Below are 24619 nucleotides of genomic sequence, written 5' to 3'. Positions count from 1 at the left end.
ATAGGAAAGGTAACCTTAAATGACTTCTGTTGTGATCCAATATGATGGTAGGGGAAACACTGCCGTATGATAAGAAAGGGGTCCGGTAGAAAGTGATCACAGATGCAGTTGCCATGTATATTGCAAGAAATATGGTGCTCATATATAGGCTACCGTGGAAAAGCTGGGGTTTATTCACATGCTGAAAGTTTTGGACCCCAGGTATATGCTACCAGGCCGCAAATATATATTTTTTTTAACTAGGAGGGGAAAAAAATCTATTTAAATCTTGAATCGGATTTGTTGTGAAAAAAATCGGAGATTTTTTTTTTCAGGCCATATTGCCCAGCCCTACTTCCTCATAACCTCCTGACATGGAAACTTTTGTTTGATATACATTTTTAATCTCTCCTAGCTATTTGGGATCAGTAGGACCCAATAAGTATAAAAAACTTAACATCGTCCCAATGCCCTCAAAGGAGACAACAATAAAGTCCTAATGTCTTCATATCAGTACTTCCTAATTGACAGCCTCTTATCTTGTTACTGTTGCTAAACTTTGTTGCCATATCAAACTACAAACATTATTAATCATGAATAAACAAGTTTCAACCTTTAAATGTGATCAGCTTTTGGACCTTGTCCACTTTTGTGTCAGGGTCGGCTGCAGACTGACTTGGCAGAGATGGCTGCCATCTTGTTTTTACATGGATTAGTGTATTGTGCTCTTATTACCACTAGATGACACAAAAAATGAAGAATGAACTATAAGGTCAAGTAAACCCTAAATGTGATGTCCTCATTTGAGGACACAGGGTCTCAGGAAGATAATGATACATCTAAGTTGAGGACAACTCCAATAACACACAATATCGAGCATTTTACTGTATCAGTTTAGAATTATTCCAACATAAAAGTCACATTCGCACTTTGAAATCACTACATGTCTGAATACTTGACATCTGTAAGACCAATCAGGTGTTTACAGAAGTTTTCTTTTGAACAAAGGAGCTTAGGAACTTTAACTTTAAACTTTATTATTGTAAAAAATGTGACAAAAGTGACAAAAAGTCATTGTATGACTTTCAAATGTTTAAACACTTATTGTTGATTAACAGTGAAACTATTAAACTTGCTTGGTAATACATATATATGTGTTAATCACTTGGTAAAACATTATTATTACTGTGAAAAATCATTAACAGTAACGGGTGAACACAGACAGACAGTCCCCTAATAATATGTAATCTAAATCCATAATATTCAAGTAGCCCTCAAACAAGTAGCCTTCCATATTACTTTCTACCATTGAAGTAGCTCTCAGTCTCAAAGAGGTTGGTGACCCCTGGTCTAAAACATCACTGTAGCATCAACATTTATTTTATTTTAACTGAAGGGCCAAAACCATAAAACAGAGCCCCAGTTTGTAAACAGAAGTGTCCACAGACTTTAGGCCATATAGTTGTATCTACTCTGTAGTTTGCTGGGATATTTTAATAGGGATGCCATGTGTGAGTGCATCTTATTTTCAACTCTACAGGAGCTACAGGCCTCTGCTGTGATGGTTTTAGTCAGAGGGTGGTGTTGGGGGGTGTGGATAGGCAACCCTTGTCAGACTCAGCCTAAGGGGAAGAGGGGGGCGGAGGTTTTTAGCACAATCTGCTCACCACCTGCTCAGTGGAGGAGGGAGGAGGCTTTACTCTCTCACACAACACACAAACACAGATCACCGAGGTGTGTCTGCTCATAGCGCACAGTTAATGCAGCATCCCCCGCCCACCCAGCCTCTCTCTGAAGGCTGACTGAGCTATAGCATGACTGGAGTGATGACTGCACACAAGGGCCGTGCTCAACAAACCAAACACCTGCTTCCTGTCTGGCTGCACATGCTCAGTAGGCCCCCAGGGGAGCGCTGTGTGTCTGCCCTGCTGCTGCTGCTGCTGTGTGGACTGAGCTGCTCCTCACTATAACCCATCTGACATCAGTGATGGCGTCAGTTCAACATGTGTGCCGGATGAACCTGACTGAGAACCCATCATAACCACAGAACCTGCACAGATCTGTGATTTCTCTGCAGACCTCTGTGCTTCTGGAAGATTCCACCCACAGCCTCTTCTGCTGCTGGAGCCGATCCTAAAAATGGGCCTGTGAGAAAACCTGAGTCTCAGAGTCAAAATTACTTTCACCCCCACATCTACAAAACAGAGCAAAAACTGCTCATTTTAACAGATTGCTTCAGAGAAAGCTCCTCTCTTTGTAGGCATCTTAACCATATCTTAAAGGAAACTGTAGTTTCTCTATCCGTCAATTTGTATCTAAAGCTATTTATCACATTTACTTAAGGTAGCCTGAAGATTCAGTGACAAAGTAAAGGACAATACCAGTGTTTTTTTAATGTGTTAGCTTAAGATATGCACTTATATTACACTACACTTTATTCAAGTCAGGCCAGTTTATTGATGAGAAACTTCTGCATTTTTTAACCTGGGCCCCATTTTACATGTTTTTCTGTATAAACCACTAATGGGAACAATGATTTATGAAACTGGTCTAGTACTGAGAGAGACTGCAGCAGCCAGCAGCGATGAAACAGGCTGCAATCTAATCCTCACGGGCAGTTGTGTACTGTCAATTTACGTCCATTAATCGTGCTTGTTTTTTCCCACTGACAGGCCACACTGTTATTATAAATGTCTGACAACATTATGGAAAAGATCACACAGAGAAATGAAACATGTTTCATTACCTTTCACTGTTTGTTAGTGTGTGTAACCAAGTCTCGCTCAAAGAAAAGTCTGATTCTGGAACCTAGCAGACTTTCCAAATTGTCAAAATCAGCCAAACACTCAGCCATGACTTTGAAAATCTTTTAGATAGCACAAAGCTATACTTTTACACTCATATCTCAAACTCACAGTAACGTTTTCACCATTGTTTCTCCTGCAACAGGACATCTCCCGTAAGATTTCAGAACATGACTTCTCCTGAAGCGAGACTGACAATCTGAGCCTGTCAGTGGCAAAAACAAGTACTTTTAATAGATGTACATTGACAGAGAACAATTGCCCTTAAGGATTACATTGCTGCCTGTTTCGCCGCAGCAGCTGGAGCGGTCTCTCTCAATATTAGACCAGTTTTAAAAACTGTTGTCTCCTTTGGGCACTTGCCCACAAAAACATAGGAAAATATGGTCCTGATGGAAAAAAACAAAGTTTCTCTTAATTAAATTTGTGGTTTGGACTTAAATTGTTGGCATTACTCTTGTATTTTTTTTTTTTTTTTAAATCAGTGCTACGTTCCAATAAACTTGCACCTACCTTTAATGTGCGTTACTTTACTTCTTCATGTTATACTTCTGCTATTCATATTCCAAAGAAGCTATTGATTTCCATTCATTTAGCAATGATATGGTAATGCATTGGTGGTAATGCAGTTGCCTGCAGGGCTGTTGGTGCTGTGATCAATAATTCTCAAACATCTCACATTTAAGAGACAGTTAATGAGCAGGCTTCACAATGTCGCAAATGTCCAAATCAATACTTTTCTTTTCTGGACATTCAAGTTGCTTACTGATGTCTTGTGTATTTTTTTTATGAAAACACAGCTTATTAATATAAAGCCTGTTTTGTGAGAGTATCAATTTTCAGGTCTCTGTAACCTCATTTTCATATTATCATAATATTAATGTCAGACAGTTGATGTTTGGAAGGTAAGAAATCAATCCGTCAGCTATAATGTGAAGTGAGGCTGAAACTATCATTTTAATTAATGATTAATCTGCCACTAATGTTTTTAAATTTTCATCTAATCATATCATCCGTCAAATGGCACAAAATAATTAAAATGTCTGGAACAAGTCCCCCCAATACCGGGCGAGGTACTCAGTGTCCAAATTTGCTGAGTCATTGAGGTCTTCTTGAGTCGCTCTTAGTCTGGCCCCTCCTGTGGGACTACTTCGCCTTGGGAGACCCTACCAGAAGCCATTAGCCCCGGCCAACACAGCTCCCAGGATCACAAGGACATGCAAACCCCTCCACCATGTTAAGGTGGCAATTCTCAGAGGAGCCTGCTGCCCCCGCGACCTGGCCACGGGTAAGCGGATGAAAATGGATGGATGGATGGATGGATGGATGGATGGATGGACGTAATGACTTCTCAGAGCCCATGTTAACATGTTTGAACAGAGCAAGTGATCGCTTAAAAATGGTTGTTGATCCATTTCCTGTCGTTAGGCTCATCAACTAATTGACTTACTGTTTCAGCTCTAATGGGAAAAATATGTTATTTGTAGTTAATGGATTAAAAAAAAGAGCAAAACCACCAGCGTGGTCACTTAAAAATGATGGAGCATCTGGGTCACAGCCAGCTAGACAACAAAGTCTGCTCATACCACAACATCTGATGTACCTATAGGACATCTGCTACTACAAAGAGAGGTCCTGCAGGTACATCAGGGAATACACTCCGACAGTGCACATACAGCAGGTGGAATAAAATGTGTGACAAGGGAGAGGATAAGATCATCTGTGGCTGTGAATATCTAATGCTGCTTCCTGATGTTACAGTAAGCTCATGGCAGCGGCGTGCTCCTTGCTGGTGAGTATCTGTGTATGATACAACAGATACGATGCTGCATGCGTCAGTATCACTGTGATGGACCCCTGTGGGATCGCAGGGAAAGTTCACAGCAGGAATCTCAAATAGCAGGGAGCCTACTCTTCTCAGAAGACAAAAAGAACAAAGCCCAGCCTGTGGTACATAACCGTGGTGGTTAGATGGCAGGTGGAATACAAATGGAGGTTTCACAGTATCACCAGCCGCCGCTCCGTTCTAATATTCTGTTTGTGTTCGATTTTCCGTCAAGAGGCTCTCACCAAAGTGTTTCCTGACATATTTATTCATACCCAGCAGCCCCATGACATGTGGCTGGGGAGATGAGTCACAGAAATACATCTCATTTACTGTATGATGCAATCTTTGATGTATTGCACACACACATACACCTGCACCACACATCTCACTGCCACCACCACCATCATCATCACTACCAGAGAGGGCAGGCAGAGAGTACAGAGGAAGATGTCTGTCTGGTGTTACACAGCAGAGTGAGTGCAATCTGTGGGTTGTTGCTCTCAGATTCTCAGTCTGGGCTCAAGCATAGAGCTAACTCTCATTCATCACTGTATTAATAGCAACAATATACAGTATCCACCTGTGAGACTAGAGATCAAATTGATCTTGCAATATAAAATTACACATGCCATGACAGAAGAATTTATCAGGTTTGCCAGCCCCTATGTAGCACATGTATATTAACACTGCTAACTCAAAGGACACTAAAATCAATAATTCCCAGAAGAAAGAGCACTTTGTTTTCGGGCCTACCCTCAGTCCCGAGATGTACAAATAACCCTCTTATGTTCTGAGCAAAAACAGATTTACAGCTTTTACAATTGCCAACATCCTTTTACCCAACCTGTAGCCACATTATCAGCACAACATCTATCTGTGCGGACCATACCATTATCACAGTTCATGCTGTTTTCACAGACTATGCTGTCACTTAACATGTTTGTAAATGCTTCAGTTTTCTTCCCAATACCAAAATTATGGATCTTTATTTTCTTATAACAATTGCTTCCACACAGCATGCCAGAAATGAAAACCTAATGTTCAAAACGCTAAATATAAAGCATGAACTTCGGAAGCAACAGCAGCTCAAAAGCTATACTGAAACAGCCGAAGGGCATTTTTGAATGAACAGATCACTGCAACACTGCGATTGCATGAACATAAATAACCTGTTTGTGATGCTTATTCTAGTTATGATTACATTCAGGATATGGTATTTACATGAGCACAGAGAAACTGTGTTATTAATATTCCCCATATGCATCTTTAAGAGTACTCCAGCTAACACATTCAGGTTTCTCACATGCTCAAACACATAAAGAGAACACTCCAAAAACTAGGGTTGAGCTGAATACTTGGATGAAACGAGTATCTGCTACAGATAATGTACTTTTTATGAGCGTGAGTATCATATGAGTAAAATGTGTCATTATCTGATGAAGGAACATCTGCATTTGGGTAGCTATGTTTAATCCATTACTCTTGTGATAAGTAGTGATCTGAAGCTCATTTCTGAGGCTGTTCTCTAAGTACTTTTCTCATGGGTAATAGATATCGCAACTTCTGATCAGTCCATATAAATTTCAGGCTTGAAATAACAACTTCAGATAAGGCCCAAATCACTTTCAATTTAAACTCCACCCATGTCTACCATCAACTTCGCCCATTTTAGTACAGTTACAAATAAATTATTTGGTTTAACAAATACAGACACAGATAATGGTGTACTTGCTCATCTCTACCAAAAACCCAATCATAAACAGATAGTTTATGTTCATGTAAACTCACTCATTCAGCTGATTTACTGTAAATAGACGTCTGATTCCAATCTCAGTCGCAGACATAACCAGATGTTTAAGTTCTTTCAGTTACAGACATATACAGTAAAAAGGGGACTTGTTTGATTAATTTTGTTGCGTGTGGATACAAAACAACACGGAGCAACAGGGAGAGAAAAAACATGTCTGGACAAGTGAGCGGACGAGTTGTTTTTTTTTTTAATGTATTTGTGCATTCTATTTTTACACATGCGGAACCAAAGGCTACATTTTCTAATCACTGGCAGCAATTTCATTTTGCTAATAAGCTTTTACTGCAGCAATTTTCTCTTCTACTGTAACAGGGTACATTCAAAAAAGTAAATGACTGAAATGAAAAAGTATAGAGTGGTATACAGTAAAAGAAAACAGACATACATTTTTTTGTAACGCCATCACCTGTTACTTTGTAAGTTGTTGTGTTATGATTGACTATGTTGCTCTTGCAAAGAAAACGTTCTATGTTGGAAAGCATGATTTGATATTGAGGCAGATTGGCCATGTTATGATAGAGTTAGTTCATGCAGGCAGAGGTGGGTTTTTTTGCATATCAAAATGTAGAGTTGGTATTCAATGAATAAAAGTGGGTTTGGGGCAGAAAATTAACTTTTTGGCTAACTGTGATGTAGGAGTAAGAACTTGTTAGCAATTGTGGTAAACTGTTAGTTAGAGATTAAATGTAACAAAAATCAGGTTTTAGGGAAGACAAAAAAAAAAGTGTCTTAGAATATGAGATATCACTGTGTTAGTACGAAGCACAATTTCCATATCACTTAGGTCTCCACATATTAAATGGATTTTTGTACAAAAGTATTTTACTGCAAAAGTGGTTCAGTTGAAAGATGTTTTGACACATTCCTAAATAGAAGACGTACAAAGCAAAGTCAGGCTGAACGGGAGATAATAGACCTGAACTCATCTAACTTCGTAATGCGAGCTCTGAATGATTCTGAGGAAATACAATACTACAAACGCATGAGCGTCGATATCAGATATGAAAGTCTATGATGAATGACTCATTTGTTTTAGGCAGCTTTGGCTGAGACTGTCCCAGAAACACCAGTCAGGATTTTCTGGAATGGTATGACTGTGCTGAATCCAGCAACAGGCCTTTATGATGTGTAGCCTAACTGTAGCAGGTGGTCAGTCGTCTAAGATGTGTTTTAAGCTAAATAAAATTATATATATTTTACTTAATTAACGTCACTTCCTTGAAATAATATTGACACACCATCTTCAACCAAGCTCGATATGTAGTCTCTGTATAGACTATACTAGTCATGTGATTGATTCAGCTGCCTGGCAGAGGGTTATAACCAAGCTCTACTGATTTTAAATCTTTTTCAAACTATATCAAGAATCAAGTCACACTTAAACCTCCTACTGTCTTGATGTCACACGTTACTGACAGGGGACAATATTCATCTGTACAGTGTTTCCATGTGACGCAGAGCAGATAATGTGATTTTGATGCTTTGCAACAGCAGAATAAAGCCGCCACCACCCTCCGCTGGTCTACTGTCTGATGATTGTGTGCAGCTGGAGCTGTCCACCTGCTCAAGGTGCTGAAACAAACAGACTAAAACAAACACCACGGATCCATGGACAGAGGCGTACGCATGATTCTCCCAAACATGCAACTTTCTGTCATCCGCATGTTCAGCAGCTGTTTGATGCTGTACGAGTACATAATATCCAGCTCATTACTACAAGATCTCTTTTCAATCTCAGCTTAGAGTCTCCTGAAATATTAATATCTGTGTGATACTCGAAGATGACCAGCATTCATTTGTTCTCTATTCTTGGGAGACTTGCTGTTCACTCTTACTTCCAAAGATCAGATTTTAAAGTGAAGGCACACTGAAAATCTTTAGATTATCAAACACTTAATATAACTTTATTGAGGTCATGGATCAGGGGTACTCAACCTGCTTTCACAAATTGATGGATGACAAATTGCAAATGACAGGAGGCCAGGGACCAGTTTCTAGGATTTGTGGACCTTGTGGGCTGAGCCAGGACCTCTTTCTGGAATTTTAGGGGTTCTCCTCTGGCAAGTTTTGACAATTAAGCTCCATTCTGATGCTTTTTATGCACTTTGGCACCTTATTTACATCCCAAAAAAGGCATTAAAACATGAAAATATAATATATGTAAGCTACAGGCTGATTAAACCAGTCAAAAAGGAGTCACACCTGAGTCCACCGCACTTTCAATAAAAAACTTACATTTAATATTAAGAGCCTGCCTTTCTGCTCCTTATGTGATCAAAGGGGACCCGGTGGCAGCAGAGCAGCAGCACAAGTATTTCGGCACTGTCTTAGACGACAAGTTGAATATTTATGTGAACACTGACAGCATCTGTAAGAAGGCAAGCTGAGGAGTTTTGATGTAGATAGGACTATCAAGAAAATGGTCTATTCTGCTTTCATCGAGTCTGTTCTTTCTTTTAACATTGTCTGCTGGTTTGGTAATCTCAGCCTTAAAAACAAGAACAAGTTGTAAAAAATGGACAAGTTGTGCTGCAAGATCACATCACACAGAGCATCTATATAAAGAGAGGGTCACCTCTAAAGCTCGGTCTATTGTCTCAGACTCTCAACACCCCCTCCATGTTTCCGATGCTTCATGTTTTGCCTCCCTAAATGCAGCACTAAGCATTACAGATCCTCCTTTGTCCCATCTAATGTCCATGATTTACCCCTGATACTGTCTATTCTGTTTTACTTTTGACTACTGTCTGTATCTCAAACTGCCCCTTGGGGACATTAAAGGTTACCTTACCATACCTTATTATGCAGAAGTTTATCTGCACAACCAGATATATATTTGATAATGTATATACATATAAAACACTCACTGCCTGTTTGATTAAAAGATTTTGGTACAAAAAAGTTTGTGATCTTGATCCTGTCAGTTCCAATAGATTCAATATCAGTTTGACCAGTTTTCAAAGCCTGTTATTGTTGTGAATAAGGATTTTCCCTGAAAAACTTTACGAAATTTCTAAGAAATCTTTTCAGAAGCAAAACATCTCTATTCATTAAATATTCATAAATGACAGCTTGGAAAAACGACAGAGCTCCTCTCTTATTGATGAACAACACAAATTGCCACCACCACTGTCATTTATCCTCGGATGTGATGATCTGTGTATGTACTGACCTCAGCTGACATATCACTAATGTAACAGGGCTCTCTTTGTCTTAAATAAACACAAACAATAACACCTTTCTCCACATGAAATTCTCCTTTGTGCATACTCACTCTCACCATATGGCGCGACATATTCTCCAGCATGCTGCCATGCAAATGCTATGCATGAGCGACCCATTAAAATGTCAAAAACCCATTCGAAATCTGGCATTTTAAAGGCCACTTCCCTTCAACACAGTCAGGTCCAAATGGCAAGAGTTGTAAATAGCACACTGTTGAGTCTGTTTTAAAAATCAGACAAATGCAAGTACAAAATTCACCCTGAAAATGTGTGTATGTTCAGGAATATGAATGGCAATGCAATCATGGGAAAATGAACTCAGCATATGAACAACTATGACCTCAGTTTACCTCAGGAGTGTTTTTGAAAAAGCTATTTTAGGAGGCAACAGAGGCTGTCAGAGAGTGTTAAACATGCTGGATATGTAATTAGCATGGATTCAACAGGTCAAACTACATGTTCACGTGACCAATAAAGGCTTTGTCTCTGTGTACATCCAACAGAACAACAGGCTGTACAGCAGAGAGAAAATAATGGTCACAGCATGGCTGGACACCCAAATATTTATTATTATTATTATTATTATTATTATTATTATTATTACAATGAGATCTCCTAGGGCGCTGATTGAATAGATCCCACTCAGCTGACTCCATGAGGAACAATAGGTGTTAGTGAGCAGATCTGTTTTGGGTGTAATAGTCTGACACGTTGCCAGAAACATCCTCATCCCGACCAACCAAACACAACACTGCACCATGATGCAGGCAGCTTTTACACATCTATAGCCTATTTCACCTACTTCTTAAATCAGATTTATATAAGAAAAGGCGGTTCATTCTTCAATAACCAGACAATTTTCGGCGACTCTGTATTACCCAGCTCACTGCAGCACTCACAACAGTCTGCACACCCACCTTCCTCCAGCTCTGTAACTTGATGAAAACGATTGCGCCATAAATAGCGCATTAAACCCCTCCAGTCCACGTTTAGATCACAGTACGGATACATGACTTTAAAAGAAAAAAAATCACATCGCTCACCTCAGAAAGCTTCCTGATCGCTGGCGTCTGCTGATGATGGGGCTGCTGCTGTGTTTTTTTCCTCCAACACCAAGAAACAAGAGAAACTCCCTCCTACTCAGGGGCCGTCTGACAATTAAACACCTGAAGGCTGCTAAGGGAGCGTCAAGTAATGCTCACACTCCCATATGTTGTTTTCTACTCTAATTTAATTATCATTATATAATTATCTTTAATATAATTATTTTACTACTGAAAATATCATTACATTTCTAAAGCCTAATGATACCAGCAGTGTTTAAGACCATGCTTCAACGCAAGGTAAGCAAAGTGTGGATTTATTCCGCCTGCTGAGTATTAGCAAAATATAATAAATCTGTAACACTAATGTGACAGCACTCTAGACTAAAAGTTGAAACAATTGAGGATGCAATGCCACCTACTGGAAAACTGTCTTTCATGCATTGTCCCAAACTTCTGCAGTCTGATCAGCCCAGACAGACTAAACAAAGATATTTTAAAAACTACACAACAGTATTTAAATGAGTTAAAATAAGCCAGCTACAACAGCTGCTCACACATTATAACATGGATAATAATATTAACATAATAACCAAGAATATAACATGCATAGAGATCTTTATGTGCAAAATTTAAAGTACCTTTAGAATACATTCATTTAAAGTAATTCAAGAGTTAATCTCAGTGGCACTTCCTGTTAAAATAATGTTTATTATTTATTTACTTAATTGGGTGGTAAATAGATTGGGGATAGTTGTATATTAGTTGTAAATAAATTTGGGAATTTGTTGAAATGATATATGAATTAAAAGTTAAAAACACTGTTATTTTGGTCTTGTCTTGTTTTTTAAACATATTTGTATTGGTTTTTAAACAATACATAAACTACACATATATATGCACAGAGCCTTCAAAGGAACAGTCAGTTGAAGAAGATGAAGGGCTTATCAGGGTCCATCCGATTGGCTACAAGATGTAAAATAAATAAATAAATAAATGAATAAATAAATATATTAAATATGACTTACTTCAGATGGAGTTATCAAGAAAGTGGGGATTTAGAGTCTGGCTTCTATAAATTCCAAGAATGGATTCCAAATTCTCCTTAATTTATCAGAAGAGGCATTTAATGTGAGTCTTCGTTTCTCAAGCTTGAGACATCTTTGTTTGTTTTTTAGTATGTTAATTTTTTTTAATTTTTTTTTGTCTCGAAATAAAGTCATTAATTCACTCATTCAATGTAATAAAATAAATAAATAGAATTACAAATAATGCTATTAATAGGCTACTTACATAGGTGACACTTTTACATGTGATTAAATATTTAGAAAGTGATTCTATATAAAAGTATTTTTTAAAGCCAAAAGCCACTCAAGCCAAATGCTGTGACAGAAAAAGAGAAACGTTTTTCTTAAATTATTTATTTTCACACAAATAATTTTATTATCCAAAAAAGGGGGAAAAAAAGAAGTCAGATGACAGAAACGGCTGCAAAAATACACAAACCGTAAAATAAAAATGTCCTAATCTGAATAAAGTGCAAAAACAGAACATGCATTTCCAGAAGTTTTGATTAAAGGTTTTGCAGAGAAACATTGTTATTTTACATGTTTTCCTAAATTATTACGCTCAAACACCATCCATAAAGTGATGGCACTAAAAGTTCAGCATAGAAACACTGTTATTATTCTTTAGTTTATCTGGATGTGGTCTGAATATCCAACAAAATAAAAGGCAGGAAAACTAAAGAATAAAACAGAATAAAATCAGACGCATCCAGACCAACAGGCGGCGGTAGACAAAGAGCACACACCCCCCTGCTGAAAAAAGGACGTCGATGAGGCTCAAGCCAACAGCACCTTCTGTGTGTCTGAATGACCGTGCCGAGCTGTGAGCCGAGGCTCCTTGGTGCTGAAAGGACAGCTCCCCCGCTCTCTGACATCTGCAGGTAGGCAGCCTGGACTCCAGCTGAATGATACGTTTCATTGCGTCGTCATGGAAATCAAATGATTGACGCCATCATCTGTTTTCTGGAGACAACAGAAAACACGGAGGAGAGGAAACTGCGATAGTCCTTGATTTGTGCTGTGTGTGCTTTGTGTCATCTAGGGCATCCATCGGCCTACAGTAGGGCTTTCCATCGTTTTCATATATGAGCATAAAGACCCAGATTTAGGTTGTGTCTGTGGGAGCTCCTTCCTCCCTTCTTTCAGTGCTGTGATTGTGATGTGCACATCTGTTAGTGCTGTAGGTTAGGAGATCACAGAGAAAAGGGTGAGATATTCTTGGTATTCTCAGTGGCCCCTCAGAGTCCCTAGACCCTACTGTGCAAAGAAATTAGTTTTTCTCAGCAGCAGACTTAAATTCTCTTTATTAAATGAGCAGCCGGTTTGTATCTATCTGACCTAATAGAAAGTGTGCTACTTTCTCCGAGATGCTTCATGTAAATAGTCTCTGTTATCTGCCAATTTCCATCAGAACTAAAGTAATCTGCTTTAGTAAGAGAAGAAGATACAGTAAAGTGTATTGTAATATAAATAACATGTTGAAATATGTGGCTTGTTAAGAATTATATATACATATGAGGATGATAAGGAGTTAAAGGTCCAGTGTGTAGGATTAAAGGGGCATCTATTGGCAGAAATTGAATACGATATTCGTAGTTAGATTGTCATTAGTGTATAATCACCTGAATCTAAGAATCATTGTGTTTTCGTAACCTTAGAATAAGGCCCTTACATCTACAAAGAGAGCAGGACCTCTTCCACAGAGCCCGCCATGTTGCACTGCCATGTTTTTACAATTAGGATAATTGGATAATAAGGATGCATTTCTACCACTATTTATTTACACTATACTTACAGTATCATAATAACAATAACAATATATCTGTCTACTTCAGTCTCAGAAAAGTGGTAGGATAGTATTGCAGCTTCCAAATAGAAATAGCCGCCCACAGACACCACAACGGGAGATATGATGAACTCACTGTCTTTGGTTTAGTTTTACTGACTAAATGTGTTTGATGATTTCAGGGTGTTTTGGTTGGTTTTAGAGTTGACAGATTTGCAGGATGTATGGAGAGTTGCTAGTAGCTATGAACTTATGACTATTGTGTCCAAAGAAAACAAACATTCTCCAAATAAACAGGGCTTTACAAAACCAAAGTTCAAAACAGCGGGGTATTAAACGACTTCATCAAACAATTAAAAACTAAGATGAACCAAAAACATGGCAGTTGAAGACCGTAACCCTGTGGCGTCTTCCACGCTCCACCCTTAATTTAGCACACCTGTCTGTAATTACAGATTCCTGAGATGCCAGATCAGGTGGTGCATTACAGTGACTCAAAAAATAATAGGAAACTAGGACTTGCTAGTAATGGGTCTAACAGATAGTAATCAGCCGAGTCCACAGCAGGCCCTTTGTGCCCGCCCACAAACATGTCTTGCCGGATAATTTTCAGAATATTACATGTAAATTATGTTCCCGTCTCATCTTTTTAAGTCTGTGGTGTTTATAAGAGCAAAAGTCTATATTCAACTTCAAGCTTTGATCGCATTTGGGAGGAGTATTTGTAAGTTATTACTTGGTCCTATATGCCGTACTTTGATACTTTGATGTGGGTACAACTTTGATGAACCATAATGGGACATCTTGACTGGATGTCCAAACAATGATCATTGCTGAGGAGGGGTATTCAGTTGATTGCAATCTGCAACATCACCACTAGATGGCACTAAATCCTACACACTGCTTTAATTGGCTGGTGGAGCATGTTTTTTCTTTACTTAGACAAGATAGGATATATTTTATTAACCTAGTAAACCTTTTAAATGTCAAACTGCTGTGACACAGTAACTCCTCTGAGCCTCTTGCAGTTGTCAAAAAGTTTAACAAACATTTTCCTTTCTGTGTCTTCACTCTCACGCAGACATGTTCACCCGGATGTTAAAGCTGAGGCTCCTCAATGCTGTAGCACCTGCCTACTTCTTCATGGCTACAGCGGCCACCTTCGTTTTGCACTTCTGCTTTTTCATCCCAACAATCTTCCCAAACCCGGACACATCACTGAGGGGGTCTACAACTCTTCACACAGTCGTTTTCCTTTTCTTGATGTTCAATGCACTGGGAAATTACATAATGACTATTAAGTATCCTGCTGAGAGCACCAATGAGACTGTGGTTCCGGTGTGTTCGGCGCACTGCTCGGACAAAGTGGATGCACACTACCTCCTGAACGGTCGCCACTTCTGCAAATTGTGCAAGAAAGTAATTCTCAAGAGGGATCACCACTGCTTTTTTACCGGAAACTGCATCGGCAACAAGAACATGCGCTACTTCATCATGTTCTGCATTTACACGTCGTGCACCTGTTTGTACTCCCTGGTTCTTGGTGTGGCCTTTCTAACAGTGGAGTACTCCATCTCCTTTGAGAACCCGCTGACCTTCCTGACTCTTCTCCCTCTCTCCACTGGTTACTTCTTCATGGGTGAGTTGTTTAATAATTCTAATTAAGGCTGATAATTCAAGATACATGTTGACTTCCTGATTATTACATTTTCCTTTTTAATCCTTCCCCCCAGGAACAATCTCAGGCTTGCAGTTATTCCTGGTGCTGATGCTCTACGTGTGGCTGGGCATCGGCCTGGTCTGTGCAGGCTTCTGTTGCCAGCAGGTGCTGCTGGTGGCCCGGGGACAGACCTGGTGTCAGATGCAGAGGGGGCAGCTCGTGGAGAACCGCACGCCCTGGAGAAACAACCTTAAGGATGTGTTTGGTACCCGCTGGATCCTTGGCCTTATCCTGCCTGTGCAGACTGCACAGTCGTGCTCTGAAGACACAGATGCGAATAATAAGCAAGACTGAGTTATAACGTGTCATATCAATAGCTCCTTATAGGTCACACAAGCTGAACAAGTTGTAGAGAATGCTTTCTTGGGATCCATGTGGTGATTGATTTCATATTAAATGGATGCTTTATGACCTTTGACGGAGCAGTATGTAGGATTTAGCGCCATCTAGCAGTGAGGTTGAAAATTGCAACCAGCTGAATACCCCTCACCTCAGTCCTTCCTGTACAAGGTTGCCTGATATCAGACAGAACTGTCAACTCGTTACACTCCTTTTCCATCTTCAGTCTGACATTGCCTCCACTCTGACAAATTTCCGTGGGAGAGGGGGATTTGATTTTACCTAATCAATCACTAGACACCAATGTATCCGCCTGAATCTAGCGTCATTTTAAAAGCCAAAATAGATGGAGCATGGATGCAGAGTGACACATCTTCAGCATTCCCACAGCAGCGTGTCCATTTTGAAATTAATTAATCAGATCGATGCATCCTGTAGTTAAAACAACCCAGTTAATAATTTAGTATCAGTTAAATAGCATATATATATATATATATATATATATAACATTATCACTGCATTATCACTTGGTAAAACTTACTACACACACAGTCTGGCATGTAACCACATGCTTCAGAGAAAGATTCTGTGTAGCAAGTAAAGATCCCTGCTCTGCCCCCGCGCATGTAACACGTTGTGTCAGTGCCCAATGTATTTTGGCTGTAATTCCACACTGATGCGTAGCCATGCCAACATAGTGGGTTTGCCGGGTTGTGTAACAAACTACAATGTTGGGCAATATTGAGAGGGCATGTCGACTTTTGTCAACTTGATAGCAGCAGTCTGTCTTGTCCATATCTGTCATCATTATCATTACTCCTGATTGGTTCCAGTTCACAGCTTGACAACTGTGCTAGTCCTGACCATGGCGCTGATTGACTAGTCCCCCGGTGCATCTGCTGGAATCTGCTGTCTTGTGTCAAAATGCCAGGAGAATCTGTCAACTCACTGACATGGGCTGATTCAAAGGTATGGACCCAGGCAATTTCCTATTGTGTAGGTGAACCTATGGTGCATTGGTCTTCAGGTGCATTCATACCACCAAATCCAAGCGGCCACCTCAGTGTAAAGATGCGAAAGTCTCTTTCCAGAGCCACGGTGTCTTGGTTTGTCTGCTCTGGGCTACTGTAGAAACCTTGTAGTGTAACATGACGGGCTCTGTAGAAGAGGACCCGCTCACTACTGTATGCACAGATGAAGGGCTCATTCTAAGCTAACATGAACGCAATGATTTTTAGTTTCAGGTGACCATACACTAAAGAGACGATGACTATGGATAATATCTGTCAATAGATCCCCCTAAATCCTACACACTGGTCCTTTAGAGAGGTTCATGAAATAGTTAGCTGTTAGCACACATTCCTTTAAGGACAGGAGCCATATATCAGTGTGAACTTTTGAATAAGTGCATAGTGTAAGTGTATCCTTTAAGTAAGTAGCTTGACAAGGCAATATTAGGACTAATAAGTTGGTCATATGGGACATCCAGCAGTTTTACATGCACTACTACATGTTTGCGTCTAATATATAAAGATGGCTTTGCGTAAGTGCATGCATTCACAGCTTCGCTTCCTTCTATCTCGCTACTGATTTGAACGCCTGCGCCACGCGGTGCTCTGAGATTACCATTAGAAGTGTGTTGTTCTCGCACGCTTCCTCGTAGGATGCTACAACGTGACATTCAGGAAACTTACAGTAGTTTTCACAATAATTTTCTTTGATGTTAAGGGCTAGCAGACAAGGAAACTACAGTATGTGTCTACAGCGTAAACTGCCGGGCTCGACACCATTGTTCTGACAAAAAACTGTTACATGTGGAGCCTGATTTCTACTCAAATGAATGTGACTCAGACAGTACAGTATTATGGGGGGAACGTGAAGATGACAACCGTATTATTATCCAGGGTATTGTTCACAATGTGCCATAAACACATCTTTTATGCTTACAGACGACCCCAAAGATGATGTACTCACTACACTGCTAACGATAGGGCCCTCTGTACAGTAATAGTAAGGACTTTTCACTGTTATGCTGCTGCTGCTGCTACAGCTACAGACATACTCAACATCATGTCAGAGATGTTTTGGATTTCAATAAATATACTTTTTAGAGCTATTTTGTCTATTCCTGTTACACCAATAAAAGTATTCAAATCACAAGAAGCCATTCTTTGTTTTTTTAAACTACACATGCTGAGATAGGAGAGTGAAATAAACAACTGAGAGAAAATGGTCTTTAAACAGAGTTTTATGACAGTTCATTATTAGTCAAAGTGACATTTGCTAAAGAAATGACACAGAAAGCACTTTTCACAATAACAAGGAAAACAACAATCTCTGAAAAGTAATCTTAAATAACGTCTGTAACCCCTTTTTTAAAACCAAGGCTATTAGGATTATTTCTTAGTTTAATAACTATTAACGATAAGAAAATAATGTAACAGTAGCATATTGTTACTAAAATAAATAATACAACAGTTAACCTAAACATGTAAAACAGAACCATTTTAATCTTAACTTGTCTTGCTATTTTTTTTCCAAATTTTGTTTCAGAGAAGAATATTAACTCTTTGGAGACCTTTGAGGACATTTAACTTTCTTCTACATGAAGCTCACAATCTAAGCTGCTGAAGCATCGAGATAAGGTGCAAACATGAACATATTCAAAAAGGCACAGGCATCCAGATTAACATTTATATTCACATTGTTTCATCGAAACAGAACGCTCATTTCAGGATAGCTACAAGTTGTAACATCTGTCTAAAAAAGGTGTCGGTAATCTTAAATCTAAAGTGCAAGAGTCTGTAATATTAAACTAGCTGTCATTTCTCTGCCTTGAATTCCTTTAATTTTTAATTAACACATGACACTAAGCTGAAACAGCAGAAATGAACATGGCAGCAACATATGCAAAGTCAAGAGAAAAATATAGGCTACAGTACTTCACTTGCTACAGTTTAAGCTCTCGCAAATGCTTACGTAGTTCCTAAAAGATATCTTTCTTTTTTTTTTTTTTTTAAAAAGGAACTTGCTTCACCAGTGAATTGGCAAACTTGTTATATGTGCCTGATTTGTTTGTATTATTCACACAGCTTTAGTCTTGGTCAGGAACATTATTACAAATAAATAATACTGACACCAAGTCAGAAATTACAAAAAACAAACAAAATGTTATGGTTGTGCCAGCGCTCTGAACTCTCACTGTGAGCTACTCAGCTGCTGTTTCAGAAGAGAAGATGTTCGTATTTACACTTCTTCACAAAAGAGGCATCTTCTCATCCACTTTTATTTATGAACAGATATAAAAACAAAGTATATTTTAAAAAATGGACAAGACACTGTCCTGTCAATCCAAGATCTCAGTAATGAGGAAACTGAATCACAGGCTACATATATCCACACCAGGATTTCTATTTGATTCATAAAGTAAAAATTTTGCTTACATTTTCTCTAAAGCCGTCACATTCAGGGCATGTATGAGGAGTTAACCCCATGTGCCCTCACGTGATGTATACATGCGTTTTATGCAATTAGGAGTTCAACATATAGAAGCCATAGCCCTATTGCAAGTCATACTTGCGATTTTGAAATAGCAGAGGCAAGAAAATTCATTATAGGCAAGGGTTTTAGATGTAAGCATGCTTCTTAACTGCCACTCCCTATTAACGTGTGCTTCGGCTTTACACCAGACCAGCAGTTCTGAATATTGAGATGATTTGTGCTGTCCTGATAAAAGCATGAAAGTTTATAGTTTTGTTTAGTTTAAAATTATTGTTTGTTTAGTTATAATGCTATAAATACTGTTTCACACCAAGTAAACTGTTACTACAAAGATTTTCACATTCAATAAATCATCTTGTGACTCACTGATTGAGAACCGCTGGTCATGTCCCTTGATATATTAGGCAGGCACACTCTGAGCTTTCGCTCCACACTGCTCCTTGTCTGTGTGCTGCAGAGAGAGCTGCAGTTTAGTCCAGAGCTGCGGGTCTCCGCTGCTCAGAGCCTCCAGCAGCAGAGCCGTCTGCTCCTGAAGCTGCTGCAGTTCACCTTGGGTGCGCTTATTCTCCTTGATCAGCTGCTTTGTGCGCATGGTGATCCCCAGCAAGCCGGATTTGTTGAGAATGTTGTAGGTATTGCTGAAACGTTTCAGTTTGTTAGTGTCCACTGAGAGGGCGTCGTCCTGGTCACTATCCATCCTGTTGCTGTCAATATCTGTCCTGTATTCATCTGTGTAGGGGAGCAGAGAGCTGGTCCCTGCCAGCAGGGAGAGAGACCTGTCACTGAGTTGCTCCTGACTCTCAGCTGATTGTAACTGGTTGTTTGCTGCTTCAAAGTTGGAGATGGGCTTGAGGGTAGGCTGCAGTGTTGGCTGTGGGCTGGGGGGGCTGTAGAGTCTGTGGCTGTGGTGGTGCCTCCTCTGTCGCTGGTCATATCCTGACGTTGAACTCACCCTCACCTTGGAGGATCCCACCCTCTTAGTGGGCAGGTCCGCTGGGTGTGGGGCGATTCTGGGATATGACTTGAGGATGGGCATGTAGCTTTTGGATTGTCTGACATTTTCAGAGCCAGTCTTTGGAGCGCTGTTGCTACCATTTGATACCATGGGTTGAAGAAGAACCACCTGTGACTGGGGCATCACTTCCAATGGTGAAGGAAAGCCCCACTGTTTCTCTGCTGGAGCCATCTGGGAAGGCTAGGGAGAAAAAACAACTTTAAGTGTCATGCTAACCTATATGTGAATACCTTTAAGACAATACTTAATCAATACAAGGAGTGTATATAAAATGAACAAACATTTAAAACAGCACAAAATAAGTTTCATCCATTACAAATGACAAGACTTTACATTTACACTCTCTTAGCTGACTTGTGCTCTACACAGGCAGACATACATTGCTGTATTTTACCTGCTTTAAGACAAAGTTATTCATGATGATCATTGGAGAGAGTCCAGCATATGAGCCTCCCATCACAGCCACCTGCGGACCAGCTGGGTCCTGGCCGACTATCGACCCATTCCTTCCTGCATCTTCAGAGTCAGTCAGATCAACTGCACTGAGGTACTCAGAGCTGGCATCTGCGGAAGGCGAGACAAGCATATGGGTCTCGTAATGTTTAAAAGCAACATATTAACCCTTCTATTGTGCACAGCACCTGGAGCAGAACATTAGTAATATGAAAACAGTGGCATATAAGCCTCTCCAGAGCCTCTGTAAAAGGATACCATCAACATGATGAGGAAGGCTAAGCCAAATCCAGGTCAGCCTTCATAGTGTAAATAAAAGTCATAAGAAAAATACAGGATAGCCTACATAGAAAATGTGACCTAGATCCCTACATTTGATTAGGTTTGACCTTGTTTGTGACTTGATAGTATTTTTTTCTCATCAAGGAAATACTAATTATCTGCAGGTACAACCAGTTCACAACACTTTCCACACTGGCAACACTATGGTGCCAACAATAACCTACATTAAGACAAACACAAAACTAAAAAGGAGTATAGTTGCAGAGTAACGTAACTGAACCAAACCTGAGAAGCCTGAATCTCTCTCTAGGTCAGACTTGGATGCTCCAAGGTGTGTTGCCCGGGTGAATGACGGTGTCCTGTGTCTGTCGGGTCTGGTAAAACCGCTCATGTTTGCCTCTTCTGGAAAAAGGGATATTCAAGAGCTGAAAGGTAACTGACGAGATTAAAACAAGGCTTTGACAGAGTTCAATGTGCTTTCTACTTGAGTTCAGTGTATGTAACAGCAATACGAGACAATAGATTGGTTTGCACCCCATACGGACACTACTTAAGACTGAAAAAACTGCTTGTAAATTATTCACACTGCGTTACTTTTATTACTACATTTTAGTGTCTTGTAGCAGAGTGGTTGTAGAGGACATTTCACTGACTGGATTGCTTTCAGTCTAATTAACGCTGCTGTAAATACTTCCTTCCCTAAAATACAATATCTCACTGAAACGGAAACTTTACATAAGGTAAGGTAAGGTAAGGTAAGGTAAACTTTATTATCCCCGAGGAGCATAGTGTGTGTGTTGGCCACACTGTTAAGTACGTTTTGCACATGGGAGAGCTTTCAAATCAAAACTCATCCACCAGCCTTTACCAAGATATCCCTTTCTGGAAGAAAGCCCTGTAAGAAATCTTTTCCCAGCTGTGTACAGCAGTCTGTATATTGTGCTATTACTGTATACGTCACTAAACGTCATTGCTTGGACGTGTGTAGTATTTTTTAAGACCTAATTTAAAGAGAAAGGCTAATGCAGACGCCTACAAATATTGTGTTTTGAACAAGACATTAACAGGTCAAAATATTTTATTACATTTATTAGAAAAGTTGTCCCCATGTATTGCATTGAGCTTCACGTTAAAGAGGCCTGTCAACCTACACAACCAGTCTGATAACTGTAACACATGCTTTTTAACCTAACCTATGTATTTAACATTTACCAACACTGCTGAAAAGACAGCGACCCTAACGGAGAAAAGACGTCAATAGTACCAATAAATATCGTAAGCTGTAAGTCTGACCGCGAAGTTATTTATAACTTCCTAATGACGCTAACGTCACAACGTTAGCTTATTGTTTACACGCGCATCTGTCAACACTAGCTAACGACACTTAACTTGCTGCCAACATTTAATTACCACACACTAGTTAAATTCAACTCGTTTAAACAACTACGCGTCTGTAACTTATAAAAATGTCAGTACGTATAATGCAACATTAGCTAGGTGTTGCGTGTATCCACGACATACTGTCAGGTTGTTTACTGCCCTGCCCCTGCGCTGTTAGCTCATTAGCTGTGCAATTCTAGCTACCGTAGCTTTAGCTTGGCAACCAGCTCGGCGCGAGACTGCCGATATGATATATGGCTGTTATTTTTTTGCAAACCTTACCAATGTGGCCTTTGCTTAAAAAATATCCGTTTATCGTGGCATCCACGGTTAGCTTACGTTATAGTTTCCTTCCCTACACTTGTAACGTTGCTCGACTCTGATCTGGCTGCTAGTTACTTCTTCTTCTATGAGGTTTGAATGTAGCTTGCGTCCTTAATGTCGCATTACTGCCACCTACTGGAAGTAGTTCACTCCTACAGGGCACAGCAGATATTCCTAATCAGGCCTGTTCTCCTCAGAAGCTGAGCTTTGCCCACTTCAGCCTTACTCCAGCATGTTCTTTAACCCTGGTCCTGTTAGATTAAAGATTTTCATTTCTTCCATCATGTCCTTTCTCTCTAATATACACTTCTTACCTAACAGGCACATGTTTCTGGTACCTGTCAGTGTCCCCAAAGACCCCCTCCTCGGTAGAGGTTATAAAACAATGGTTGCACTTCATGTCAAATATGGAGCAAATTGAGTATGAGACCTCCCTCTGAGGCAATACTGAGGGCTCTGATAACCATGGCTCACCGTGATGCAAGTGGTTGCCAAGGAGACTGGTGTGTTCTTCCGGGATTGTGCCAAGGAAAACAAGAAGGAAAGGTCATGACGACAGTGACAGTGTCTGAGGAGCCAGACTTATCTATGGTCTATGGAGGTCTGCACTGCAAATCACACTTTAACCCATCATATCTTTGTTGTTTCAACTTATACCAAATTAAAAACATACATTACGTCATGCTTACTGACGTCTTTTTTATCTAAATATGCATGTTTGTTTTCCTTGTTATTGGCAAGGAAAATATAAAAAGTTTGTTATCTTTTGTTCAAACATTATACAAAAAGCCCTTTATATTTTTCTTGGATTGTGGGGCCTTTGTTTTGCTGTGTGTGCGGCCCCATAAGGCCTATGTGGCTCTTCAGCAGCGAGAGCTGGACTAAATTAAAGGGGGACACCACCTAAATTAAGAAATCCAAAATATTATTTCCATGGCCTAGGAAAGTTCAATCAATGTTTGTGAACATGAGCTGCTCTCTCAAAGCCAAAAACCAGACAAGTAAAAGCTGATTTATGGTTGGGCACTCTGTTGAAAAGTGTTGTGTGACAGAAATTAAAGAGCAGCATGACATTTCCAATTTAGGCCATGCTTCGGCAAAAGGTTTCAGGCGTCTTCATGGTAACCCCCTGTTTTTTTTGTTGTTTTTTTTACGCCATGAGTCTCTTTTTGGTGTGTTTACTGAAGCATAATCTGCACAGACAGCTGTTCATAATCAAACAAATATCCCACTGTATGCTTGTTTTAACATATTAACCATATCTACATTGATTAATCTGCTTCCAGTCTGTCTGCAGATTCCCCCTCACTTATTTTGGTGGGCTGGGAATACACAAATGAGTCAGTAAATGCAAACACTGTTGATTTCTTCCCGCGGCACTGGCATGGAAAATGTTTTGATCAAGTAAATGTATGCTGTCAGTCCACCTGGTTAGGCACTTTGGCAGGCCTATAGACGGCCTCTGTTCTCTCAGCTCCACAGAAACTGCTGCTGACAGACCACTGCTTCTGTGGACAGAGATGCTTAATGCAGGTTGAAGTTGGTGTGGATTCAAAACTATCATCTCCATGGCGACCAAATGTAACACTATCAATCACATTGCATGACATAACAAAATTCTCCAGGTGTGTGACATGAAAGGAAAGTGGGTGCTCTCAGTTTCATCTAGAACAGCGGTTCCCAACTGGTGGGTCAAAAGTGGGTCACGGGTCGATTCTGAATGGACCGCAAGCGACTCATGTAGTGAATTTCCAGCACAGAGGTTTTATTTTGAAGAGCCGTTTCCAGCTGTAGAGTGAGTGACTATGGGACAGCTACTTCACAGAGACAGCAAACTAGCTCGATGACATAGCCAAATGCTAGTATGATGCTGAATATATTAAACTGTGTGGACCTTGAACTAATGACTGAGGAGAAATCTGGCTGGAGCAGTTGGGAACCACTGCTCTAGAACATCTTCCACCATTCAATGTCAGTGGAGCAGCTCCACATGTATACCCTATGACATCACAGATTTGAGTTTAAGCACTCTAGCTTTGGATTTGGGAAAGAGTTGTTCATTTT

At 39.9% G+C, this 24619-nt stretch overlaps 3 protein-coding genes across 5 annotated transcripts in view; 1 reads left to right on the top strand and 2 right to left on the bottom strand.

Moving 5' to 3' along the window:
* The window catches only part of tmem63c (transmembrane protein 63C), a 44415-nt gene extending 33638 nt beyond the window's left edge, over positions 1-10777 (bottom strand). For both annotated transcript variants that reach the window (XM_050061506.1, XM_050061505.1), the window contains exon 1: positions 10689-10777. The gene's annotated coding sequence lies outside the window, so the exon portion shown is untranslated. The remainder of the gene's footprint in view (positions 1-10688) is intronic.
* Positions 10778-12288: 1511 nt separating this feature from the next.
* Positions 12289-17749, top strand: zdhhc22 (zinc finger DHHC-type palmitoyltransferase 22). Its single transcript, XM_050061509.1, has 3 exons — positions 12289-12636; positions 14623-15180; positions 15275-17749. Exons 2-3 carry the CDS (start codon positions 14625-14627, stop codon positions 15553-15555), a joined length of 837 nt encoding a protein of 278 aa, XP_049917466.1. The 5' UTR covers positions 12289-12636; positions 14623-14624; the 3' UTR covers positions 15556-17749.
* Positions 17750-17832: 83 nt separating this feature from the next.
* Positions 17833-22644, bottom strand: cipca (CLOCK-interacting pacemaker a). 2 transcript variants are annotated; one of them, XM_050061507.1, is made up of 4 exons: positions 22514-22644; positions 21137-21253; positions 20511-20680; positions 17833-20296 (listed from the first exon to the last, which is right to left on the bottom strand). In XM_050061507.1, the coding sequence occupies exons 2-4, from the start codon at positions 21240-21242 to the stop codon at positions 19502-19504; spliced, it is 1071 nt and encodes a 356-aa protein (XP_049917464.1). In that variant the 5' UTR covers positions 21243-21253; positions 22514-22644; the 3' UTR covers positions 17833-19501. The 2 variants fall into 2 exon arrangements, with proteins under 2 accessions (XP_049917464.1, XP_049917465.1); XM_050061508.1 differs by having other exon boundaries at positions 21137-21276; positions 22514-22636.
* Between the last annotated feature and the right edge of the window lie 1975 nt (positions 22645-24619).

This window comes from Epinephelus moara, chromosome 14 (genome assembly GCF_006386435.1).
Source record: "Epinephelus moara isolate mb chromosome 14, YSFRI_EMoa_1.0, whole genome shotgun sequence".
In the NCBI taxonomy this organism is placed as follows: Eukaryota; Metazoa; Chordata; class Actinopteri; order Perciformes; family Serranidae; genus Epinephelus; species Epinephelus moara.
The sequence above is the reverse complement of the archived record's forward strand: the minus strand, read 5'-3'. Positions and strand labels throughout refer to the sequence as shown.